At 34.7% G+C, this 25,519-nt stretch overlaps 1 protein-coding gene across 9 annotated transcripts in view; it reads right to left on the bottom strand.

Moving 5' to 3' along the window:
• The window catches only part of DMD (dystrophin), a 2,532,480-nt gene that overhangs the window by 1,259,042 nt on the left and 1,247,919 nt on the right, over positions 1–25,519 (bottom strand). For all 9 annotated transcript variants that reach the window (XM_043457704.1, XM_043457699.1, XM_043457698.1 and 6 more), the window contains 3 exons: positions 17,273–17,452; positions 16,852–16,980; positions 15,014–15,184 (listed from right to left, as the gene is read on the bottom strand). In XM_043457704.1, the coding sequence (XP_043313639.1) occupies positions 15,014–15,184; positions 16,852–16,980; positions 17,273–17,452 (480 nt within the window). The remainder of the gene's footprint in view (positions 1–15,013; positions 15,185–16,851; positions 16,981–17,272; positions 17,453–25,519) is intronic.

Here is a 25,519-nt window from a genome sequence, read left to right as displayed (position 1 = left end):
CAATAGATATTGGCTCTTACTGTTTCCCCTCAAATTTGTACCCATCCATTGGCTCGAGTCAATATCTTCCTCTTTTGAAAATGTCCAGTTTATGAAGGATAAAATAAACACTTGTTGACACAGCACTTTTATTTTAACAACTTATTTAACAAAATCGTGGAATTCTAATGGTAAACATGGAAAAATTGACACTCCAGTTTGGTAAAGTCATATTATTCTTAACAACAAAACTTAATCAATCTGCATCGATATAGTGGGGTCAAGGAGGAAGATAAAGGGCTGTCCACCAGTTCTGTCCTGTGCAGAATTTTCATCAGGAATTACTTGGAGATCAACAAGTATGTAAAAAACACATGGTGAGACGGATGAGCTCCAAAAACATCCCATAAAGATGAGTAATTTGTCTGTCTTGTTCAACCTAGAGTCATTTCTGGTACATAGAAGGCACTCATAAATGAAATTTTCCTGAAAAACTAAGTGAATGCGTGACTAATCATGGAATAGTGGAAGAACAGTTTGAAGGAGCTCTTGAATGACCTGGAATTTTAAGTAACACAATTTCCATTGTATAAAATTGAAGAGACTGGAGTAGCCAGCACCTCATGCGTGGATGTATACTAATTGCTGGCCAAATGCTAGCAACAACATGACACCACTCGGTACAAAAATAATATAAGCAGATACAAATAGATTTTCGGAAACACTAGTACTTAGTTATGAATTATTCAAGCAAGATAACATAAACTTAGATTTTATTAGTAGTATGTGTAGAGTCTAGATTTCCTGATCAAAGACTACCATGGATTTGTTTTTTAAGAAAACTATTATGTAGATTAGAGATTTTAATTATTCTGTGTGGTTCCAAAGTGAACAACTAGAATCAGTTGGTAGAAATTACTTGGAGCCTGAATTGTAGTTTAATATAGAAACAACTAATTAGTGCTGCAATTTTTTTTTTTGTCTTTTTAAAGCACTCATTTTAAAGTAGTGAGTGTCTCACTGCTGAAAGTATATCAACAGAAGCAGGATAATCATGTGTAGCTTCCCTTGTGGCTCAGCTGGTAAAGAATCGCCCTGCAATGCGGGAGACCTGGGTTCAATCCCTGGGTTGGGAAGATCCCCTGGAGGAGGGAATGGCTACCCACTCCAGTGTTAGATGTATTAGAGTATATGTTAGAAATAAGATACTTTTCACATGAATAATTCCCTAAAATTTTACCTATTTACAGTAAGTTCTCTCCTCTGAATTCAAAGGTCTTTGTTTACTAGAGATATGCAGCCATATAGAAATATTATGCAAGTCATATATTTAATTTTCAATGTTCTAGTTGCTATACTAAAAAGTGAAAAGCATCAGATGGATGTAGTATTTACCCAATATATCTAAAATACTATTTAACTTACAATCATTATACAATTATTAAGGTATTTTACTTTCATTTTTTCATATGAAGAATTGAAAACCCACAGTGTATTTTACACTTACAGCACAACTTAATTTGGAGTAGCCACATTTCAAATATTCAATAACCATATGTAGTCTGTGGCTACTTTATTGATAGTAGCCACATTAGCCACAGTACAGATCAACAGCAACTGTTATGACTATGACATTGAGAAGAACCAAAAGTTCATTATTAGTATGAAATATCTCACAGAAGTAATGTTTTATTAATAGGAGTTAAAATGCTGATGTTTTATTTAGCAAATTTCAGTGGATTTAGATAATTTTTATAATGTCCATCTCATTTATCTGTATTCAGACATGTTTTGTATGGGGATTTTCAGGAAGCCCTCTGGAGATAGGAACATTTATGTGAATGCGTTTGAGATGTTTTATTAGGAGTCTCTATTCCTCATGTGTGGGAGGGATTGAGGGCAGGAGGAGAAGGGGACGACAGAGGATGAGATGGCTGGATGGCATCTCCGACTGGATAGACATGAGTTTGAGTAAACTCCGGGAGTTGGTGATGGACAGGGAGGCCTGGCGTGCTGCGATTCATGGGGTCACAGAGTCGGACACAACTGAGCTACTGAACTGAACTGAACTGATTCCTCATGTGTAATCTTAGACTGTGTTGCAGTATGTATTTACATACTAGAATGTAATAGTATTTAACTTTCAAGGGTTTATATTTTGTCTCCCCAGTAGATTTTTAACTCCTAAAGTTGGGAATACACCTTATATCATTCTGTATTTTCCATAGCAAAAGGAACTCATTTTTTAAACATAAAATGTGCTTGCTTTGTATATTACTAATTTTAGAACATCCAATAGATCAAATTATTCAGTAAATAATTTTACAACCAAAATGACCATACCTACTCAACTCAGTTATTTAAGCTATGCTATTGGCGGGATAAGACCAGCCATTTGACATCCATGCAATTAATATTTTTCAAGAAGTTGGGAAAATTTAATTGCTTTTCCTTAAGAGGTCACTGGTTCACCATTAGGTCATGACTTCTCTGACTAATAAAAATTTTACATGTTATTCTTTGGTCTTTGTTGGCTTTGTAGTTTGTAATTCTTATGGAATTTTGTAAAATAAATGAAGGGTAAGCAAACAATCATAATTTAATAGCTCACTGGTGAGTCATCAAAGTTTAAGTCATATGTAGTATATAAGGCCTGCCTCTTTGATTCAGTATTATGACAAATTATTTGAATAAATTGAAATCAATGGAAGATTAAGCATCTTAATTTAAGCATACATTAATTCTACTGACTTTACAGAAAGTATATGACCAAAGAAGAACTAGAATCACAATTAAATCATACTTCTGACAGTGCACACAAGATAAGCTTTAGAATACATAGAAAATAATAATAAAAAGTTATAATATCTCAGCAGAAAGTACGAACCAGGCATAGGTTTTGCACAATTTAATTTTTTTACTTACCTTTTCATCTTAAGAGCTTTAGCATGACTGTGTAGTCATACAAAATACAAATAAAGTAAAACATAGGGTAGTTTAATAATCAAACAGATAGATCAACGGACACAAAAGAAAGAAGAGACAGAGAAACTGAGAAAGACAACACTTTGTTTTCCTTGATTTTTAATGTGGCTTCAGATTTCTTAACAGCTATTAACTGTGCTTTGCTGTATGATTTAAGATTAATGAAATTTAAGGCTTTGTTAAAGTTTTAGCATTAATGGTGATTTATATAACAGGTTAACAAACAACAACAGACTGAAAAAAGCAAAGTCAATTACAAATTGATTCATTGTAAATTGGAAGCATTCAAAATTACTCAGATACACTTTATCATTTTTAAAATGTAAGCTTTCTTTTGATTAAATATTACTTCTAACGTGCATAGGTACACTAACATAATAAAGACTGTGTTTACACAGAGAGCAAAGTAAACATTTGTTAATATGGACTATGTAATCCTAGTAATCATGATATATGGCCACTACATTCAAATTACACTGAAACCTGAATTAAAAATGAATATTCCAAATGCTACAGATTGGTTTAAAATTGCTTCAAATCAGTCTCCTCTTTCCATTCTGCAGCTATGAAAATTTATTAATCATTACAATATTGATATAGATTTAAAATTAAATAAGAATAATGTATGGAAATCAAAATGAATAAAGTTTCAAGGATCAGAAACATCCTATGATACAGAAAAGACACAGTGCTGATATGATATAAAGAGTTATTTCAAATCAAAATATCTGGAGAGGAAAGAAAACTTACAAAGGGAAATAAGTGTACTAAAAGATCTATCTAAAACAAAGGTAATCAGATAAAGTAGTTTGTAGATTTATTCATTGATTTATTTTAAATTCATAAGAGATATATCCAAGGAACATAAGACATAATATTTTAAAGATAAAACAAACTGACTTGGATAACTGACATTTCATTGGCTGCATTCTTCAGTAGTAGATCAGCTACTGGCTTATCTTTGATGCTGTGAGGATGAAAATGTGAAATTGTGGTAACTTCTCAAATTTGTAAAGCTAATTAAGAGACATTACATAGTATATCTGTTGATTTTGAATTGATAAAGATTAATGTCATGGTCACACATTTTAGAATTGGATAGAAAATATACTAATTGGTTAAGACATGTTGGTGATTCAATAATCATCACACTTTCTACTTTTTATTGAGATAACTTGAAATACTTTTCTATCTCATGATTATATGAGTTTAGTAGTAGCAACTGAAATAGCAGAAGAAAGGACTTAACTTTAAAATATAGGGGGAGACTGATGAATGAAAAATATTGCAGTTGGAAAACTTTCTTTTTCTTGTTTTTTTCTTCCTTTCTCCCTTAATTCCTTTATTCATCTCCCATTTCTGGTTTTTAATTATAATTATTTTTAATAGAAAGAAGTACCACAATCATTGTTTTAAGGGAGACTAGACATTTTTATATTAAAGCATAATAGACCAACAAAAAATTATCTGATGATACAACTAGAGATAAGAACGTATGCTGAGAGTCAGCATGTTGGAGTGGACAAAGTAATGAATTAGGATCCAACATTTTCTAACCAGGCTATCTAACGGAGAAATAGGGTAACTTACTGGCTCTCTCACAACCCCCGATAAACATCTGAAAGTTCTGGTCCAAGGAATAATTACTTTTACATCTGTGGACTGATTGGAGGAATCCTTTGCCTTTTTAAAGTATCATAAGAAATCACCAAATCGCTTTAATCATTTTAAATGTCATGCTAATAAGACCCAGTTAGTTCTAGCAAATGACCCTGCTCACCAAACTCAATTAACAACTACTTTGAAAACACTGTAAATGATCACAAAAGGAGTGTGTTATCCAAGTTCCAATAGAACTAATTCTGTTACAGGGATAGGATATTACAAATGTGCAAAAAATGTTGTTAATATAGAAATTCTGTCAGTAGGCTAACTTCTTGCTTATTTCAGTGAAATAAAATTAGTAGATAGAGTAATACAAAACTGGGTATTAATTTATTATTTGAGGATTTTGGCTGTGATTATTACATATGTAATACTTTAAAATTATTTGATGGCTATATATATTTAAGTTTTCATCTATGCCTTTTTAAATAAAATCTTTGTAGAAAATTTTACTAAAAACATATTTGTACAATAAGAATACCTGTACCAATTAACAGACAGTGTTCTCTTTTGTCAGAGAAGGTGTTAAGTTAGATAAAGACTACAAAGGGGAAAAAGATAAATGTATTTGTATTGATAAAGCTGATTATTGAAAACTGAGTTTCAGTTAAAATTCTCAAATCCATTGAATCTTAGATTTCCTAGGTCACATTCAAAAGATGGATTACTTATTTCCCACTGATGTTTGGGAAGGTCACAATATCTAAGATATCTTTAAATTATTTATACTTTTCACACATTAAGCCACTATTTAAGATAAAATTAGATACAACCATGTGTTTTTCCTGATATATTCTACATTAAATGAAAAACTCACTGGCTCTCTTATAGCCATGTATATTAATAAACACATACACATATACAAAAGTCTCTGATGCAAATAATGATTACTTTTGCACCTGCTAACACTGATTGGATTGGACTGATTGGAGATCAAAATCTTGACACTTCATAATGTTACAGCAATAATATTATGAATATTTGCATATGTGATGGAAGATCATTCAAATCTCATGTTGTAATTACACACACACACACACTGCTACATGGATTTCAAAAGCAATTTTAAGACCCATATGTAAATTAAGGAACATATTGTATATAGTACCTAATGGCATATAATACCTAATGATTCATTGGAAAAGACCCTGATGCTGGGAAAGATTAAAGGCAGGAGGAGAAGGGACAATGGAGGATAAGATGGCTGGATGGCATCACCGACTCTATGGACATGAGTTTGAGTAAGCTCCAGGAGTTGGTGATGGACAGGGAGGCCTGGCGTGCTATAGTCTATGGGGTCGCAAAGAGTTGGACACAACTGAGTGACTGAATTGAACTTAATGGCACATAAATCTATTTTAATAAAGAATGAAGACATAAGAAGACAAGTTCACCTTTCTTTTGTTTAGTACCAATTACACAGTCAATAAGGTAACATTTTAGCTCCAGAGAAATGTGAAATATTTCTAAATCTCTAGAGGAACTCACAATCTAAGGAAATTATGTGTATAAGTTTCATAATATTTTGTTACAAAGTAATGCAATTGCTATATTAGTAGGACATAGCTAAAATCTGTTTATTCAATATGCTTTTAAAACTAAGTATTACAATGTGACAAATATATCTTGATGTAAATTTTATCCTGTCTCTGAGACAGCCTTTCACACTCAGTATTCACTTCTGACTCAGTTTTCAGTTCATCATCTTCTTGGCCTTCATATATAGTGATTTACCTCTAGGCTAGTTCTCAGCCTAGCTTCTAGACCAGTGGTTCTCAGAGTATGGTTCTTAGATTATTAGCATCAATAACATCTGAAAACCTGTTGGCCATGAAAATGATCAGCCCTCACCCAAAGCCTACTAAATCTTGGTCTTCAGGCAAGGGTTTGTGGGGGATAACGATTTGTGTTTTAACAATTCCCCCAGGTACTCAAGTGTAGAAAGTCACTTCTATAGATAGTCACTTTCTTTCCATTCCCTAAATACCTCTTTATTTCAGTTTCTCACTGTTTCTCATGTAGACTACTGTGATGGAACCCTAATTGGTTTCCTACTTCCTGTCATTATTTGGTTAAATTTTCTTCACAACTCCTGCAGGGGTAATCTTTCAACAGTGCATGAAAAACAAACAAAAATCAAGAATTCCTTAATGCATACTGAATTAAGCATAGATCATTAGTCTGGTTGTCATGACCTCTCCCCAAACTATGTCTCATCATCCTTTCCAGTCTTATCATCCACACCAAGTTTCATACTCCATGCTGTATTCCATAAGTAAACTGAACTTACTCTCCACTGAACATACTATATACTCCTGAGGTTTTGTCATAGATTTATCAGAATTGCTACCCCTTCTAGGTTGCTGGAGTGCCTGCTAAATCCACTCAGTATACACTCTTTGTTAGCCCAGTATCCATGAATATATCTCACTCCACCATTAAACAGTAAGCTCCTTGAATCCATCACATCGTACTTAACCATTTAGGTACCACAGTACCAAACTTCATGACCTGAAAGTGCATGATTGGTAAGAACTCACTCATATTCCTCCCTTTATTCATAATCCCTCCTTTATTAATTTTTTAAGATCTACCTCAAATTTCTTCTTTCTCAAATTGTTGACTGTCCTCTCCAACTCCGTTTTTCAGATGATGGAGAGAGGTAGAGCTTCCAAGAGCAGCAAGACTAAGGAGTCTGTTTACTTGGGCCTTCCTATTACCCATCCTAAGCTTTTTTCTCCTGTCACTTTCTTTTGCTGATAGGATTCCCCACAGCCACGATCATGCTATGCTACCATGTTCCGAGGCCTTAAATCAGAAAGAGTTAAGTCATGGTGTCTTTCTCCTATGATTCCATCAACTTTAGCCAGGGTTCTGACATTATGGCTGATTGATTTTTATAACTTTGACCCTCCCCACCAAAACTGCCATCTTCTCAAATTGATTTCATACATACTAGGAGAGATTAAGCATTCTCAAGCCATAAGATACTACTGATTAACCTAAATGAAATGAGAAGAGATAGCATTTCATTTACTTTATGGACCCTATTTGGGACAGTTAGAACTTTCCAGTTCTTAAATTGGTTCCTTTGATAATCTGTAAGGCTGGCCTTTGCAATGGAGATCACAAAGGCACAGGTTTTTCGCCTCTGCCCATTCCATCAGAGACCAGAAGGAGGTATCAGTTATTCCTCCATTTTCCTCCATTTCTTTTTCTCATCAATTTTCATTTAAACTCGCAAAATTCAGCCATTAAGTCTAATATAAATGATGGAAATTATTGATGTGAATTATTTTGACCACTTTATATAATTTATAATAATTTTTAGATTTTTTTCAATATATACTTTTACATGTATCTTAGGTCATTTGATCCTCACCACAATCTTGAGCTTAAGATAGTATAGGCATAACCTTACTACTTTTCTGGATAGAAATGAGGTTCTCTGAGGTGAAGGATCAAATCCAAGATCACACTCCAAGTATTACGGCTTGGAGTTTAGAACTTTTCCTCTCACCACAGTGTTTCTCACTGATGTAAGTAAAATTACTGCTGCTGGGAACAGCAGCTGATGGACAAGTTCTCAGCCAATCTAAACTGAGGAACCCAATATACATCGCTTTTTAGACTTTGGAATTTCTTGACATGGACAGTCCTCACAGGATACAAAGCCTTCACCAAATAGTGAATCCAGACATTATCAGTGAGTCCTCACAATAAATTTCTGCTTTACTCTATTGCCCTTTCTATGATCCTGAAATTGGTTCTTAAACTGAGTTCTTTTCATATTCACTCCCAATTGATTTCTGCTTATTTTCTAATGGTAAAATTTCTCCCAAGTTTTTCTCCTAAGGGGAAACTATCCATATACTCAACCTTAAGAAGGTCAATCTCCACACAAGTCTTACCTTCCAGAAGCCCTACTCTAATAGGAATTGGACTTTCAGATCAAATGCTATTCCCAAGAAATCCAGCACTGCAAATACAAGTCATTACATGTCTCACTGCACCAACAAATGTTTAGAATTATCAGGGACTATTACAACTAATCAGTCTTAAATTTAACTAATCCAACCCAGAAATTTTATATCATGTTCTAAGCACATAACTTACACCCCTGAACCTCATCATAGGAAGAAGAAAGATAAAAGAGCAGAGATTCCACCATCCAGTAATTCTACTGTTATCCAATTTATATACTCAGTTCTATATAGTAATTCCTTTGCGGGGGGTGGGATAGTTTTCCTTTCAAAAAACTACTTATCTAGTTCAACCCCCATATCTTATAAACACTGAAATGGAATTACAGAGAGATCGCATGTTCTACCTAATGCTGACAAAGTTCAGAAGTCCATCTCCTATGTCCACTGTTCTTCCTATTACACTATGTGATTGATGAGATGACCCTCATTATTAACTGAAAATCTCCATGAAGATGTACTGTTGGGGTCCTTTAATGGACCAGAACCTTGTGGTACGGAGTCAACGATAAGAAAGTAAAAGAGAGAAAGAGAGAGAGAGAAAAAAAGACCCGGGGACCTAAGCTCTGATGGAGCAAAGGTGGTCTTAAATGACAAATTAGACTAGTTGGACTTGATTGATATCTATAAGACATTATGTCCCAAACCAGGAGAACATACATTCTTTTAAGTGCACATGGAATGTTCTCCAGGATAGATTATATACTATGTCACAAAACAAACTTCAGCAATTTTAGAGGGCAGAAATCATATCAGGTATTTTTTCTGCCCATAGTAGTGTGAAACTAGAAATCAGCTACTGATAGAGAAACACAAAGAAAACAAATCTGTGGACACTAAACAACATGCTACTGAAAAACAATGGGTCAATGAGGAAATCAAAGAGGAAGTCAGAAAATACTTTGATATAAATGAAAATGGAACACAACTTTCCAAATATATGGGATGTAGCAAAAGTAGTACTACAGGGAAGTTCATGGCAATACAGCCCTTCCTCAAGTAAGAAGAAAAACTTCAAGTAAACAACTTAAGCTGCGATCTAAAAATTTAGAAAAAGAACAAATGAAGCCCAAAGTCAGAAGGAAGGAAATATTAAAGATCAGAGAGAGAAATTTAAACATAGTGGCGCCAAGGAACAGGGACACTGGTATACGTGGCATATCGGGCGGAGTGACTCAGGGACCTATTGAGGTCGGTAAGTACTAAGGCATGGGTCAAACGGCTGGCCAGCCCCATTATTTTTCTACTTTACTTCACCATTTGTTTAAATTTCAGGGACATCTGGTTTCACGCCAATGAATAGAGGCTTGCCTTCAAACAGCAGTTGAACATAATCCTTAGTTTCCTGATAAATGCAGCTTTGATTTAGAAATTTGGCTCCAGGTCAAAGAAAATGTTAAATGAGCAGCCAAACAAGGAAAAAATATTTCCTAAGAATGTTTTCATCATTATCGCTTTCCTTTCTTTTTATAACTATTGTTAATATAGCCTTATTTGTTTTAAACTTTTTAAACTTACCACGAAGAGATGTTTTGACAAAAGCAAAAAACAAAAAACAAACAAAAAAAAGAAGTTTTGAAACATTAAAGGACACCTCCTTTCCTTTGCCCATTTGATATCAAGACGGGTTAACTAATCAATGGAAATCTAAGAAACTAATCTTACAAAGAAAGGATATGCTTCTATTTCTCCAGATGGATCCAACGAGCTCACATGACTTCCTCTTCAGAAGATTCAGCCTAACGGGGCCCCCAGCATTCAGACTAGAGATGAAACAGCAAAAAACCCAGGAAGAAAGAATTCCAATACAAGCCATGGCGACATTAAAAATTTCCAAAAAACGCCGCACTCGACGTCATCAACCTTATGATCTCCCTACTTGGGGACAGATAAAAACCCTTACTAATCAAACTGAAAATCTGATTTCTCAACAGGGAATGCCTCGGAATCCTGAAAATATTTTTCTTCGCTATGCTTGCTTTGCTTGCTTTTGCTTCCCCCGCTCAGGCTGACCTGATTGATCACACTTACTGGGCCTATATACCTAACCCCCCTTTTTTATTGTAGGTTGTAAAATGGACAGATATAGGACCAAGCATATCCACTAATGAGTCAACACATATGCCCCCTCCTTGGAACTTGGAGGGGCCCTCTCATCCTGAAGAAAAAGAAAAACTAATTAATATCGTTCTAGGTTATGAAATCCTTCCTTTGTGTATGGGCACAACAGAATTATGCATAAACGTTAGCCGACAAACTTAGGCCTTCCCCTGCCTCCAAAAGAGGACTTTCTGATGCTTCTTGGATTACTTACTGCCCTTTCTTTGTCCATGAATCATGTTTATACTACTAAAACTTTAGGAAAATAATTAAAGAAAAAACAAAGAACACTATGCAAAGGGTTTACTAATAAGAACTTTAAATATATTCCTGTTCATTGGGACAAATGTCAGGCCAAACCAGGAAAATTAATGTTTATAGCTAATCATACAATTGTCAATTGGGGACCCCATAGTATGTGGTTATTGAACTGCTCAGATGATATTAACAATACTATGTATGATTATATTACTCAAGTAACATGGAAGGTTACTAATACTACAATGGAACATTACCATGACAGAGGACTTCTTGGCTAGCTTGACGATGGAATGGCCCCCACCTCGTCCTCGAATCATCCTTGATAAACAGATTGGGCCTAAACAATGGGACATCTGAAAACTTGCTGCAAACACTGAAGAACTTGGGACTTGGACCAGACATTTCACAGGGACCAATCATAGCTATAGCAATTATTTCTTTCACTATAATCAATCATATTTTATACAAGCCTATGTTCCACTTCCTTTTGTTGTAGCTATAGGAAATTTACAATTCAATAAGACTTTGTGTTCTGTAACTTGCATAAATTGTAAATTATATACTTGTCTTAACTCCTCTATTTCCTTAAAAAATGACTCCCTTTTGATTCTTCGATCTCGACATAATCTATGGTTACCAATAAATCTCCAATGGCCCTGGGAAGAAGGTCCCAAGGCTAGACTTGCTTCCCAGTTATTTACTAAATTGCTCTAGTGATCTAAACGATTCATTGGATGGCTGATTTTTGGCATTATAGGATTAATAACTATTTGCACCATTGCTGCCATCACTAGCGTTACTTTACAAACCTCAATTCAAACACATAATTTTATCCAAAACTGGACTAAAGATGCTCATACTATGTGGGCCACTCAGGCTCAAATGGATGAGGATATTCAAAAAGAAATACAGGAACTGAGAACAGCCATCAAATGGGTTGGAGATCAATGAACAGATGTACAAAAACAGATGATGCTAAAATATGATTGAAATTCTACTCAATTTCATGTTACTCCTGTTCATTTCTATAATAGTGGCTACAACTGGAAACAAATCAAGTTTCATTTTTAAAACATATATGATAATGCCTTTCTGAATGTACAGTTATTACAACAAAGAAATATGTGAAACCTTTTCTAATAATCTGCCCTCTTCCACTAGTATGGGAACTTTAGCTAAACAATTGGCTGATCAATTATCTGGGCTAGACCCACATGGATGGTTTCAAAGCCTTACTCATAGCATTGGGTCTAGAACTATAATTTTGGTGATTATCTTAACAATTATATTTGTTGTCTGCTGTTGCCTTCATGCAAAGATTGTTAAAACTGAATAAACTCTGATGGTCAGAACTCTTCTTACAAATATTATAAATAAAAAAGGGGGAATTGTCAGGGAATGTTTGACGGGAGGATTCCTACGTGCTGTCTCTCATGAGTCCTTTGTCCCTCTTCAAGCGGAACAGCACGCTGCTCCCAGGGACTGAGGTCATTGTGTGAGGCAAGCTTGGGTCTCCTTTAGTAAACATTCTCTTTAGGACAAAACTGCTTAGTCTCGTTCCCCTTTCTTGAGATATGGATTGTCTCCTGACCTTGTGACTAACATTACCCCTTGTTCCCTTGGTAACGGTTGCTGTACGTTTGGTTTTCTGATCTCTATCATTCCCGAAAGAAGTTTCTTGTACCACAGCCTATATATACTCATAGGAAAATCATTAAAGCACCTTTGCTCCATCAGAGCTTAGGTCCCCGGGTCTTTTTCTCTCTCTCTCTCTTTCTCTCTTTTACTTTCTTATCGTCGACTCCGTACCACAAGGTTCCGGTCCATTAAAGGACCCCAACAATGTACTAGTGTTAAGCATATGATATGACTGCAATAAGTAGTTAAACTTGTGTTTGTACACATGTATTTTAAACAAATTATCTTTAACATTCTTGTATATTCCCATACTTACAAGCACAATGGACACTCAATACCATTAGATTGTACAATGAATAAATAAGAAAAACATCACATATGTTCTAATGCCATATTTTTTTGTCTCATCATGATGACAAAGCTTAGTTATCTCTTCAAAGACCCCAAATGGGGTCACTGTTGCATCCAGTCATCTCTTTCAATTTAGAGTAAAAGTAGTACTTTGAAAGGCAAAAATGATTGTCATCAATTAATATATAGTTGAAAATATTGATTTTAAAATATTGTATGCTTTTCTTCAGTGTGAGTAATAAAAGAAACACATCAAGTGACTCACCTGACACATGATACCTGGAAGTATAATGACACATTTTTCCAGAATGTAGAACAATTCAGAAACTTCTGCTGGTCATGCTATGTTTGTCAGATTCTATGGCACAGGCTGACTTCTGCTTATTATTCAATACCTACAACTCACAATCTTGTGACATAATTTATCTCAATCTAACTGCTTAAAAAAATCAATAAAATAATGCCCTGTCTGCCCTTAAATATTCTCTAGCTCAGTGACTTATTAAAAAGTATGATGGGAAAAATACAAAACTTAGTAATGAAGCATTAGCATTACTCTTTCAGATGACTAAAATAACTGTTGGTTGTTTAGCTATTGCTCATCTAATGATATCTCCAGAAGTAATAACAATTGTCTATTTAAACAGCAGAGTAAATTCTTACAAAAAAAAAAAAAAAAACAACTACAAACTGAAAATAAAATTTTAGAGCCTGTCAGGTGTTTTTCAGGTGACAACCACTACTTAAAATAATATATAAATGAGCAGAACTAATTAAGTTAACTATTACAAAGAAGAAGAAATGAATTAAGGTAAGTGAATACCTCTTTGCTTTGGGTAGGAGAGTTTTCAAGAGTAACTATGTTTCACATGCAATAAAGTATTTAAATTTTATATCATATTTCCATATATTTTAGGAATTCCTTTATATGTGCTATTATATATAACAGTGATACATGTAATGCCTTAGAAGATGTAAATCATGCTATTACTGAGTGTCTATAATTATCAAAACTATTTTTCAAACATATTCTAACATTCAGGAATCAAAACTTACCTGACATATCACATCACATTTACTCACAAATGCTGCAATAATGTTATTCTCATTTAAGATTATTTCTAACAATTATCTGTATATATAAGCACACATATTTAATTTACATACATTTTTGTATTTGAAAGCATATCATATATATCGAAAAATGTGTCAAACCACATTTTATAAATTTGGGAGATAATACCTTAGATTTTGACACTCCCCCAAAGAGCTGGAATTCAAGAATACTGAGTTTATATATTTTTGCAAACTACCTATAATATTTTTGCCCTCATTATATGTTATACAAATATAAAGGGTTCTCATGCAAAAGTTCCATATACCCTGGTTCTTCATTAAATAGAATAAGTATAAACAGACATATAAAATTACAAAAATGAGGATATATAAGCTTTGCAATTATCTGTCTTCATGGCTTGCATGTCATTATAATCTAATGGATTTTATCACAGTAAGAATCGGCAACTAGCAAGAGCAAGTTAAAATATACACGTATACAGACATGTGCGCAACCAGTAAAGATGTACAAAAACCCTAGATCATGCAAGAGGTGTGCAAGGCCTCATTTTGGCTATTTCTTCCATATTATACACAAGCAATATTATATTTGGCAAAATATTTCAGAAGTGCTTTCTTTAGATGTCTGTCTTTTGTGCTTTGGTTGTTGTCAGCCTGCAGCATGCTATTTGTTACTGTCCTGTAGGTTACCCCTGAAAGTACCCGGTAAACCAGTGCAGAACGCAGTTCTAGAAGAGCTGTGGCAGGAAAAGCAAAATGGCAGAGAGAGAGGGACACAGGGGCTAGGGAGGAAGAAAGGAAGAGAGACTGATCTCCCATGAGATTCAGTGGTAAAATTTCTTTAAATACATTTTGGCCTTCATTTTTCTTTTGAAAACTTTGCTGTGGGGGTGGCCTGCCCCCTTCAGAGTACTGCGCAACCTTCGCAAGAGACCATTTATCACTAGTTTCCACCTTGGAGCAGATCTTCCTACCTTTCCAGTCTTAATTCTGTGAGAAATGGCTGCAAATCGATGGTTGAGCTCTGAGATTTTGGGCTCTATTACTTTCCTGCAGTGGTCGCCGCGGTTCGCCATCAAGTTTGCCGCTTGGTCACGCGTGGAGTCCACCTTGGGACGTATGTCATTCAGCTCAGCCTTTAAACGCTATATTCCGTGAGCAAGAGACAGGGCTTGGAGTTAGTAATTAAATGGAGGTTGAAAGAGACCGAAAGAGCGAGAAAGCAAAAGAGAGGGGGGAGGGGAGAAAGAGGGAGAGAGAGAACTAGAGAGAAAGAGAAGGAAAAAGACACATGCAGAGAAAACCAAGGGGCGGGGGGGAAGCCAACTTCCATAAAACAGGAGTAAAGTGAGAATGTGTGTGATCTCAGGAAAATAGGTCACTGCCCTTGCTTCCGTTTGAGCTAAGTTTATTTAAAGCATTTCCTTAGTCTGAAGAAGGACGAGGGATGTTTTCCTGATTTTTCTATGTTGCCAGCAACAACTGTTGTGTCTTATATTTAGTCGTACCTTTCCTCAATTTCAAAGCTGTGGAACAACTTTAACACATGCTCAGAAAGAAAGGGAGCTGAAGAACAATTTTCTATTCCTTTCAAGGACTTCTGAATTCCCTTTTGCTTTATCGTATCGATTGTCACAGGAAAAAAAAAAAAAAAAGGATTTTCTAACAGATAGGGATTCTGTGTCACAGACAGTGACTGAGGAAAGCTGAGCCTGACGGAGGGGGTTGGAGAGGCTGTGAGTGAAATAACTCAGTTCCTATTTTTCCAAAGACCCTGAAGGAATTTCTCTGTAAGGTGACATCCCTTACCTACACATCCAGGGAGAAGGAAGAACAAAAGAAGGTAGAGACAATAGAGCAAGTATGTTTAGGGCACAGACTGCAATACATTTATAGTTTTTCATTACAAATGAATTGCAATCTGTAGAAAATATTGATTTCATAAAAAAATGAACAAATCAATTATATAGACAGAAGCTACAGTGTTTGAGGATTCTTTAAATAGTAACCCACTAATCAAATAAAATTATTAAAAATTTCAACAAAACAGAGGAAGGCATTATTTAATTTATGAGATTTGTTCAAATGTAATTCTTCCTATTTAATTGGAAAAGATGTCATCAAATAAATATAGCATTAATGTGATCTATTTGCATATTATAACTCTCATAACTTTTTACGGGAACCATTTTTTTTTTTAAGTAAAGACTAAGTTGCAACTAAGAAAGACAGCTTAGGATGTTCTAATAATTTGTTTCGACACCAAAAGGGAGAATACAAAGCCATGTCTACTTTACAGTTAAGAATGAAAAGTTCAGTTTTACGTAAGTCAGTATTGTTACTAAGATTTAGACCTTGTATAGGCAAAACATATACAGATTGGACTTCTGGTGTTTATTCAGATGGGCTGTGAATGATGCAATGAAACTAATCTTTGTGTTAGGCACAGGCATATAGAACTAATACTAAAATTGGCATGATTTTCCATAGAACACTAAAATAAATCCAAGAATTCTTTTCTTATCAGGTTTTTAAGTTGTGTGTAATTAGCTGACAGATCAATATGGACAGATATCCAGATCACAGAGCTCTTCTAAGTCATGAACTCTCATTTGAATTAAAGAAGTAGGGAGGGAAGGAAAGAAGAAATTAAGGGAGAAAGGAGAAAGGGAAGGAAGGAGGGAGGGGAAAGGAAGAGAGGAAGATAGTTTTCACTCTTAATAAGAAGTCCCTGGTATCTTTTAGGACAAAGATGATTAATATAACTGTTGTGTAGTGTGAGCATTACTAATCATAAGAGTTTATTTGCTACCTTTAGCATGTCTTCTTTTTGCTGTGGTTTCTTTTTCTCAGATTCATCCAGAAGTGCATCAGACTGAATGATCCACTTTGTGATATGATCCACATTCTGGTCAAAGGTTTCCATGTGTTTCTGGTATTCCTTAATTTTACAGAGACAAACCATGACATAGTATTAAGCAGACAGTATTTTTAAGTATTTGTCCTACTTGCCGCAATTCTAAAATACAAAAATGTAGTAGCATTCAAATTCCTTTTAGGTGCAATCTCCGTACAGAATGTAAGGATGGAAAAATATAATGTAGATATTGAATAAGAACCAACATTTACATGGAGTTGAGCATTTTGTGAACATAAAGACTATTATTGAGAGCTGATATAATGTCTTTCTCGTGATGGAGAAGGGTTGAAAATCTTTTATCCTCTTCTCTTACCAACAAAAGGTTTAGCCACTCTTCTGCTCGAGAAGTGACAGCTATCCAGTTACTATTCAAAAGACTCAGCTTATCTTCGACCAAGGTCTCCTTCTTGCCCAAAACCGTTTTCAAGGCCTCTCCTAGCTCGGTAATGCTCTTTAGGTGAACCTTCTGTTTCTCTGTCTCTTTCTGAATAGCCTGTAGAAAGAACAGCATTTGAGCCTCACATAATATATTGTAGTCTTAAGATTTAATGCTTTTGAAATGACTATGCATCTAGTTACTATGGTAAGATTTTTCAAGGGTTTAAACTTTCAACCATATCTTTGGGAATGATGAAAATCATATCCTATATATTGCAGTTCTTTACTGGGTATATATGGATATGCATTTATACATAAACATGACGTCATATTTATGATTATTTCCACTTAATCATAAGCATACATACTATCAATCTAAACATATTTATATTTAATTAATTGATATATGTATTGGATAAATGTAGATCATGGAAAACGCATCCACCAATAAGCAACTGCTTTTAGAAAATTCAGCCATTTTTGCTCTCCTGAAATGCTATAGCAGGAATTTGTAGATTTTTAGTGCCACAAACCTGTTTGGCATCTGGCAAAACTCAAATATCCCTTCTCATAATAATGTTTTTAAAAGCATAAAATTAGATACACTAGATTTTAAATAAAAATAATTATACTGCAATAAAAAATAGAAAATATATATTTTTTTAATTTGTGAGGTGGCAATAAATGTTTTCTTTCCTAACATGTAACTATAACGATCTAGCAACAGACATTTAGGATAATTTCAAAGTAGTGATGAGCACAACTGGTGTTTTGAATTATATTGAATGACTAGAATATCATACAAAATTATCTTTCATAAATTTATCTGTGACTGGTGGTTAATTCACAGGAACTACTGATATCACTAGGGTTTGCTGCTCACACACATAACTGAAAAAAATGGTTAATTTCAGTTAGAAGTAAAGAGATACTATTAAAATCCCTTAAGAGAGCACCAACACTTCCTAAGACTTGATTTTCAAACCTGAAAACAAGCACATTCAATATTAGAAATTATGTAAAAAAAAAAAAGAGAAAGAAATTATGTAGAGAGTTGATGGGAAATTGATTCTAGTACAAACGTTCACTGTCAGCTCTATCTACAGCCCTTTCTTGTGACACGTCACGGTAGACCACGTGACCCTCTTGCATTTCCCTGCCTCTACTCTCCCCCCTCCCCCACCCACTCCCCCATCTCTCCCTTACCCACATACAGTTGATGGACATTACCTGGTGGGTAAGTTTGAGCCAAACAGATACTCTCTCAAGAAGTTTAACTAAGAGATACAGAAAGTAGGGTAACACCTCAGCTGAGAAATCATTTGGAATGAAGCTGATATCTTTACCATAGCAAGTCAAAGCCATAGTAGGACAAATTCTTACTGGGAAACAGCAATGACAAGAACTGGAGGGAGACCTTTTGCACAGAGGAACATGAAATATATGCACAGAGAGTAAGAAAAGTGGTTCAAGTAAATGAGAGAAAGGTGGTCCCTAAGAGCATATATCCTTAGTTCTAGATGTTCTCAAGATGCCTTTTCTAGATTTGTAATACACCGAAATAATTCTTATGGTTGACTTTCCTCCATATTATCAGATCCTAGTCTACTTGAAATTTAGATAAATCTACAAACACACACACACACACAAATACCAAATAAGGAAGGGGATAAATGGGGGTAAAAGAGGGTATAAACTAATTTCTATATAAAAGACAATCACTGTTTCTTCAATTCTAAGATAGGCTTTTCTATTTGTATTTTTCTTTTTCAGTGGAAAAATATCTGAAATTAAGGTAATTAATGCTCAATGAACTTATCAGCTACCACGCAGAGGATTATTTGTAATGTAGGTGTCATCTGTTGTACATGAGTGAGCGCAGCAGTTCATAAAATGAATTCCTTCACGTATTAATGCTACTGAGCTCCTGTTAAATGCATCACTGTTTCAGCAGAGACATAGGGGATTTTATTCAGCATTTTTTATGAAATTATGAGAAATGCTGTTTTGGGAGAGAAAAAGTCCTTCTGGATTTTGACTTGTGAGTGTCATGGACTAGATTTCGGTCCTTTCATTCTCTTTGTCTGTACCCTTTGTTAGTACACAATCTTTACAACTATATGTGGTGGCCATTGTTCCAGGTACTGTGAGTAAAAGGATAGAAGCAAAGTCCTTACCCTTACAAAACTTATATTTGAGTATGAGAAAACATGAAAATGTATACAAATGATCATTTCCTACATCCTGTATTCCAAACTACTGCCTTGTCACTAGAGTTCATTTATTCCTAAAGGTAACACTTCACAAAGTTAAATCTTAATTTATATTTGGATCACTAATTATTTCTAAAAATAGCTTCAGAAAGATGACACTATGTTCACTATGTTTAAGCTTTGGTATAAAAAGTTATGTACACAGACATCTGTCCCTTCCCAGGTCAGCCAAAGTGATGAAAGGTGATGGAAATTTCCAAATCTCAGAAGACATCAGAGAAGTTTTGAATTTAAGGAATAATGTTGCAAACAGTTAAGGGGTCACAAACAACTATTACGCATTAAAATCTACCCAAATTCTCCAGCTACTTCTCAAGAGAAAATGTTTAGTGCTCAGTGACACTTCATTCGGTCAATGAGCATAAGAAAACAAGAAATGTAGACTAATGTTTGATTTCATTTCAGGTTTTACAATGTTATCAAACTCAAGTATGATGAAGTTAGCACCATCATGAATATGAACTTGAAAAAAAAGCAGTGATCATTGTAGTCGTTTACAACTGCTTATGGCCAAAAGTGACTCGAGAAAATGTACACTCCTTCTGTAAAAAGACCTAAAGCCGAACATTTACATGTAGTATTCAAGAACAAACGAGTATTGAATCACTTGTATAAATGCTATTTTGGGTTAGGAAATATATTGTGCTTGTTTACTGAATTTAAAAAAAAAAATTTTTCCCCACAAAAGCATTTTGAATTAATGGCATGACTTACAAATAACAAATCTTAGATTTTAAGAAACTTGCTGATCTTGCTCTGTGATGCAAAGACTTCAACTTTGATGAGTTAATGAACATCAGATGCTTAACACTCACTCTACCCTGTGTCATTCACTGCCAGAGATAAAAAAAGGAGGCAATCTGTGTATACTCTGCTCTAATGTTATCTAAAGTGTAGCTGTAGAGAAAAGTTGGAATGCAATCATTTTGCTATCATATTAGAAAGAACATAATTTGGAGGAAAGGATAATTCATGACCAGGATAATTCATGGCTGGGATAAGTGTGAATGGATTTAAGGGAGAGGTAATGCTTGAAATCAGAGTTTACCATAAAGGACTGGATGGTTTAGACTGACTAAAGACTGTATAAAATGATGAGAAAGTATGAAGGTTGTAATGAAATGCCACCAAAAGGGGAATCAGTTCAGTTCAGTTGCTCAGTTGTGTCTGACTCTTTGCAAGGAAGAGGAAAAGGGGAATATGGGGCACTAGCTGGAAACTAAAAACATATATTTTATGATGCCAAGGAACCATTTTCCCATACATTGTTTCCTACAACAAAAGAACGTCTATACTTGCAGATATATTGAGAACTGAATTACTAAATTCAACTATAGCTACTGTGTTGGTCATTCTCTTTACACCCTCACCTGGTACTCTTAAGAAAGGTAGACTTAAAACAAACAAACAAAAAAAAGAAAAGTAGACTTACTTATGGGGTTGGTGAGATGGATAAATCGAATTGAAAATGCATTTCTTCCTCTTAAAATGCATTAAATCCTCAGCATACATGTCCCCTTCTGTTGCCTTATAAGGTGAGGGCTGGGGAGGGTTTTGGAAGGTCTACCCTTTTGAATGGGCAAGTTCAAATTCAATGATTAAACTGAATAAATTGAAACTCAGCTCTTTTAGTTTTTTCAATCTTACAGTAATGTGACAGCTTCTAGGATCAATTTTAAAGCTGAATTAAAAGCAAAATTATGAACACTCAGTTTTATTTTGACTTATGACATGGTAGAAAGAAATCTGAGTACTGAAAAATTGATGCTTTTGAACTGGGTGTTGGAGAAGACTCTTGAGAGTTCCTTGGACTGCAAGGAGATCCAATCAGTCAACCCTAAAGGAAGTCAGTCCTGAATATTCGTTGGAAGGACTGATGTTGAAGCTGAAGCTCCAATACTTCGGCCACCTGATGCGAAAAACTGACTCATTGAAAAAGACCCTGATACTGGGAAAGACTGAAGGTGGGAGGAGAAGGGGATGACAGAGGATGAGATAGTTGGATGGCATCACCAACTCAATGGACGAGTTTGAGCAAGCTCTGGGAGTTGGTGATGGACAGAGAGCCTGGCGTGCTGCAGTCCATGGGGTTGCAAAGAGTCGGATATGACTGAGCGACTGAAATGAACTGAACTGATGCCATAGTCATAAGTTTCAGGAGTTTTAACAGCAGCTAAATGTGAACTATCCACTTGGTGTTCTTAGGTTTTATGATACAGGAGAAAATGTCAGATAACAGTAGAACTCAATGTAGATTTAAATTGTCACAACACCATTTCCATATGTCTTCCTTTCTTTACTAGGATGCTGCAAAATTCTTGTCTATTTGATCTTCTTTTATCTCTTGTCCAAGTTCTCCCTATATGAAGGGTTGACTAACCCATTAAAGGTATTTTAAAAGGTTACCCTCCCCATTGAATTCTGCCTTCAGTCAGTCTGCATAAATATTATACCATTTCTGGTCATCAGAGATGAGACAGAGTTTTCACCTTTAGCTACAAAATATATTCATGGGAAGAAAGTGAACAAATCATCACATTACCACAATTCTAACATGTGCATTTGCACATATTAAAGTTTCTGAAATGAGATAAAACTTGCAATTTATATTCACATTTAAGGGAGTGTTGTTTCTTTTGACCCACAACATCTATAATTAAATCAAGTGTATCACTTGATCTCATATGTCTTAAATGTGATAAAATATGATATTAGTTATTTTTTAGGCCCCAATACTACTGTCACGGTTTGAGGATTAGAACACATTTTATTATTAGGCTAATGTTATGGAATGATATAATGATAAATCTTAAAAGACTATAAAACAATAAGGAGTGGATTTTATAGTAATGTGTATTGACTTTTTATTAATAATGTATTGTCTATTAAAAAGAATTTCATAAAGGCAGAATACGTAGAACAGAAATTATAGCTATAACTATAATGAGAGTGAATAGTGACTTCAGTGGCATTTAACAGATGTTCTATTTTCTAAGTAACAGCTGCTTGATGCATTCATTGTACCAAGTTAATGATCTGCTAGTGTTATTTCACTTCACAGATAAATTACTGTGCTCTCTTTAAAAAAAAAAAAAAAGATATGCAATTTTTCATGGGAATGATAGTGCAACAGACTTTAGAAACAAGTAATAGTTCTCATGCTTTTACAGCTAAGAGGAGTGATAAGTTGAGGCAATTATCCAGATAATCTAGGACCAGAGGCCAGATCTCTTTAAACTGTGAAAGGTGATTGTTTGAGGGAAAAAAAAAAAAAATACAGGACATGGTTGGCTGAACTGAACATAGATTTCCTAAGGCTGCTAGTCTTGCATTAGCTAGTAGTTCTCAAACTGTGCTGAATATGAGATTTAGAGACACTGACCTCACAGACCAATGAAATCAGAATTTCTGGGGGTGGGCCCTCAGCACTGATAGGCGTTTAAGGTTCTCAGATGATTTCAATGTGCAACCAACATATGAGAACCACTGGCGAAACAGAATGATACATTCTGTCACGTGACTGTCATTACATTTTAGGAATAAAGAGACAGCCAAAGGAGAGAAGGATAACTGAGTAAAGTTATAATTGTTCTTCTTAATGTTGACTATTATAAACATCTGTCTCTGAAATACATGCAAAAATCATGACTTGTTATGTCAGTGACTAGACATCAATTGTTTTGTGTTATTTAATACTCCGAGTTAAACTCAGCATTTATGTACGTGTATATGTATGTGATTCTCACAGGTAACTCTTGGTATTCCAAGACTGGTGTTAAGAAAAACTAATGGGCAATCTATGCAAAATGGTAAATATGAACTATTTAAAATGCTGAAGGATTTAAACTCTCAAAGGACCAATTATTTTTCTAGGGAATTCTATTTAACCATTTTAATTTTTAGCTAACACTGTGGATATTAAAAGGCTTTAATGTGGCTGAATTATTTAACTGGCTTTGAACTTTTGACTACTGAAATTAAATGAGGAATAAAAGAAGTCTGTTAGTGGTTAAAGTCAGTAAATCATGTAGATTAAACTTTGTTGAAGCTTATATTTTCCAAACATAATGATCATCAGAGATATAAACTTCTATTTAATTACATAAATATTTTTCTATGGTTAGATTTCTGTGTTCAATTCATATGCTAAACAATTGCAGCCAGTAAAGGGATAGTCAGAATTGATTTACTTAAATCTGTCCTCTGGAATGCGTCCTCTGTGTCTTCATTTTAGAACATTACCTACCCATCATTTCATCAGGACACTGGACCACTCAGCCAGATGGAGACATCTTTTGCCACCCTCCTTGAAGGCTAGATACGATCATGTGACTAAGATCTGCCAAGTGGAATTTTGGCTTATTTCTTACAGCCACCCAGCCTGCACTTAAATACATGAATGTCATTGATTCCCAATAAATAGAAATATAATGTTTGTTTTTGTGATAGGAGGAAAAGAAAAGTAAGGCCAATGTAACTTTTAATCTGTAGGCTCTGTACACTCACTACTCTAATGATTTCACAATATATATGATCCTGAACTAATAACTGTAAGTCAATATCTTATCTCTAACAAATCTATTCTGAACAGGAAGAAAAAAGAAATTCATTCTCTACTATTTATTTGAAAATAAAGTGTGGTTGATAAATTTTTACAACTGCTTGTCATCCAAATCTACATGGAGAAAATCAGTTTTCAGTTTTGGTCTCACTGTAGGATTAAGTTTTTACATAATGCAACTAAAAGTTCCCAAATTTGGTTAATCAAGATATACATCTTGCATTAAAAATAAAGCACAGTACCATACTGTCTTGATGACTGTGGCTTTGTAGTATAGTCTGAAGTCAGGCAGGTTGATTCCTCCAGTTCCATTCTTCTTTCTCAAATATTTTGGCTATTCGAGGTTTTTTGTATTTCCATACAAATTGTGAAATTCTTTGGTCTAGTTCTGTGAAAAATACCGTTGGTAGCTTGATAGGGATTGCATTGAATCTATAGACTGCTTTGGGTAGAATAGCCATTTTGACAATATTGATTCTTCCAATCCATGAACACGGTATGTTTCTCCATCTGTTTGTGTCCTCTTTGATTTCTTTCATCAGTGTTTTTATAGTTTTCTATGTATAGGTCTTTTGTTTCTTTAGGTAGATGTACTCCTAAGTATTTTATTCTTTTTGTGGCAATGGTGAATGGTATTGTTTCCTTAATTCTCTTTCTGTTTTTTCATTGTTAGTATATAGGAAAGCAAGGATTTCTGGGTAATTTTAATCCTCAATTTACTATATTCATTAGATTAGCTCTAGAATTTTCTTGGAGAGTCGTTAGGGTTTCTATACTAGAGGATCATGTCATCTGCAAACAGGAGAGTTTACTTCTTCTTTCCTATCTGCGATTCCTTTTACTTCTTTTTCTGCTCTGATTGCTGTGGCCAGAAACTTCCACCACTATTGAAATAAGTAGTGGTGAGAGTGGGACACCCTTGTCTTGTTCCTGATTTCAGGGGGAATGCTTTCAATTTTTCACCATTGAGGGTGATGCTTGCTGTGGGTTTGTCATATATGGCTTTTATAATGGTGAGGTATGTTCCTTCTATTCCTGCTTTTTGGAGAGTTTTAATCATAAATGAGTGTTGAATTTTGTCAAAGGCTTTCTCTGCATCTATTGAGATAATCATATGGTTTTTATCTTTCAATTTGTTAATGTGGTGTATACATTGATTGATTTGCGGATATTAAAGAATCCTTGCATTCCTGGGATAAAGCCCACTTGGTCGTGGTGTATGATTTTTTTAATATGTTGTTGGATTCTGTTTGCTAGAATTTTGTTAAGGATTTTTGCATCTATGTTCATCAGTGATATTGGCCTGTAGTTTTTCTTTTTTGTGGCATCTTTGTCTGGTTTTGGAATT

This window comes from Cervus canadensis, chromosome X (assembly GCF_019320065.1).
Source record: "Cervus canadensis isolate Bull #8, Minnesota chromosome X, ASM1932006v1, whole genome shotgun sequence".
Classification (NCBI taxonomy): domain Eukaryota; kingdom Metazoa; phylum Chordata; class Mammalia; order Artiodactyla; family Cervidae; genus Cervus; species Cervus canadensis.
The sequence above is the reverse complement of the archived record's forward strand: the minus strand, read 5'-3'. Positions and strand labels throughout refer to the sequence as shown.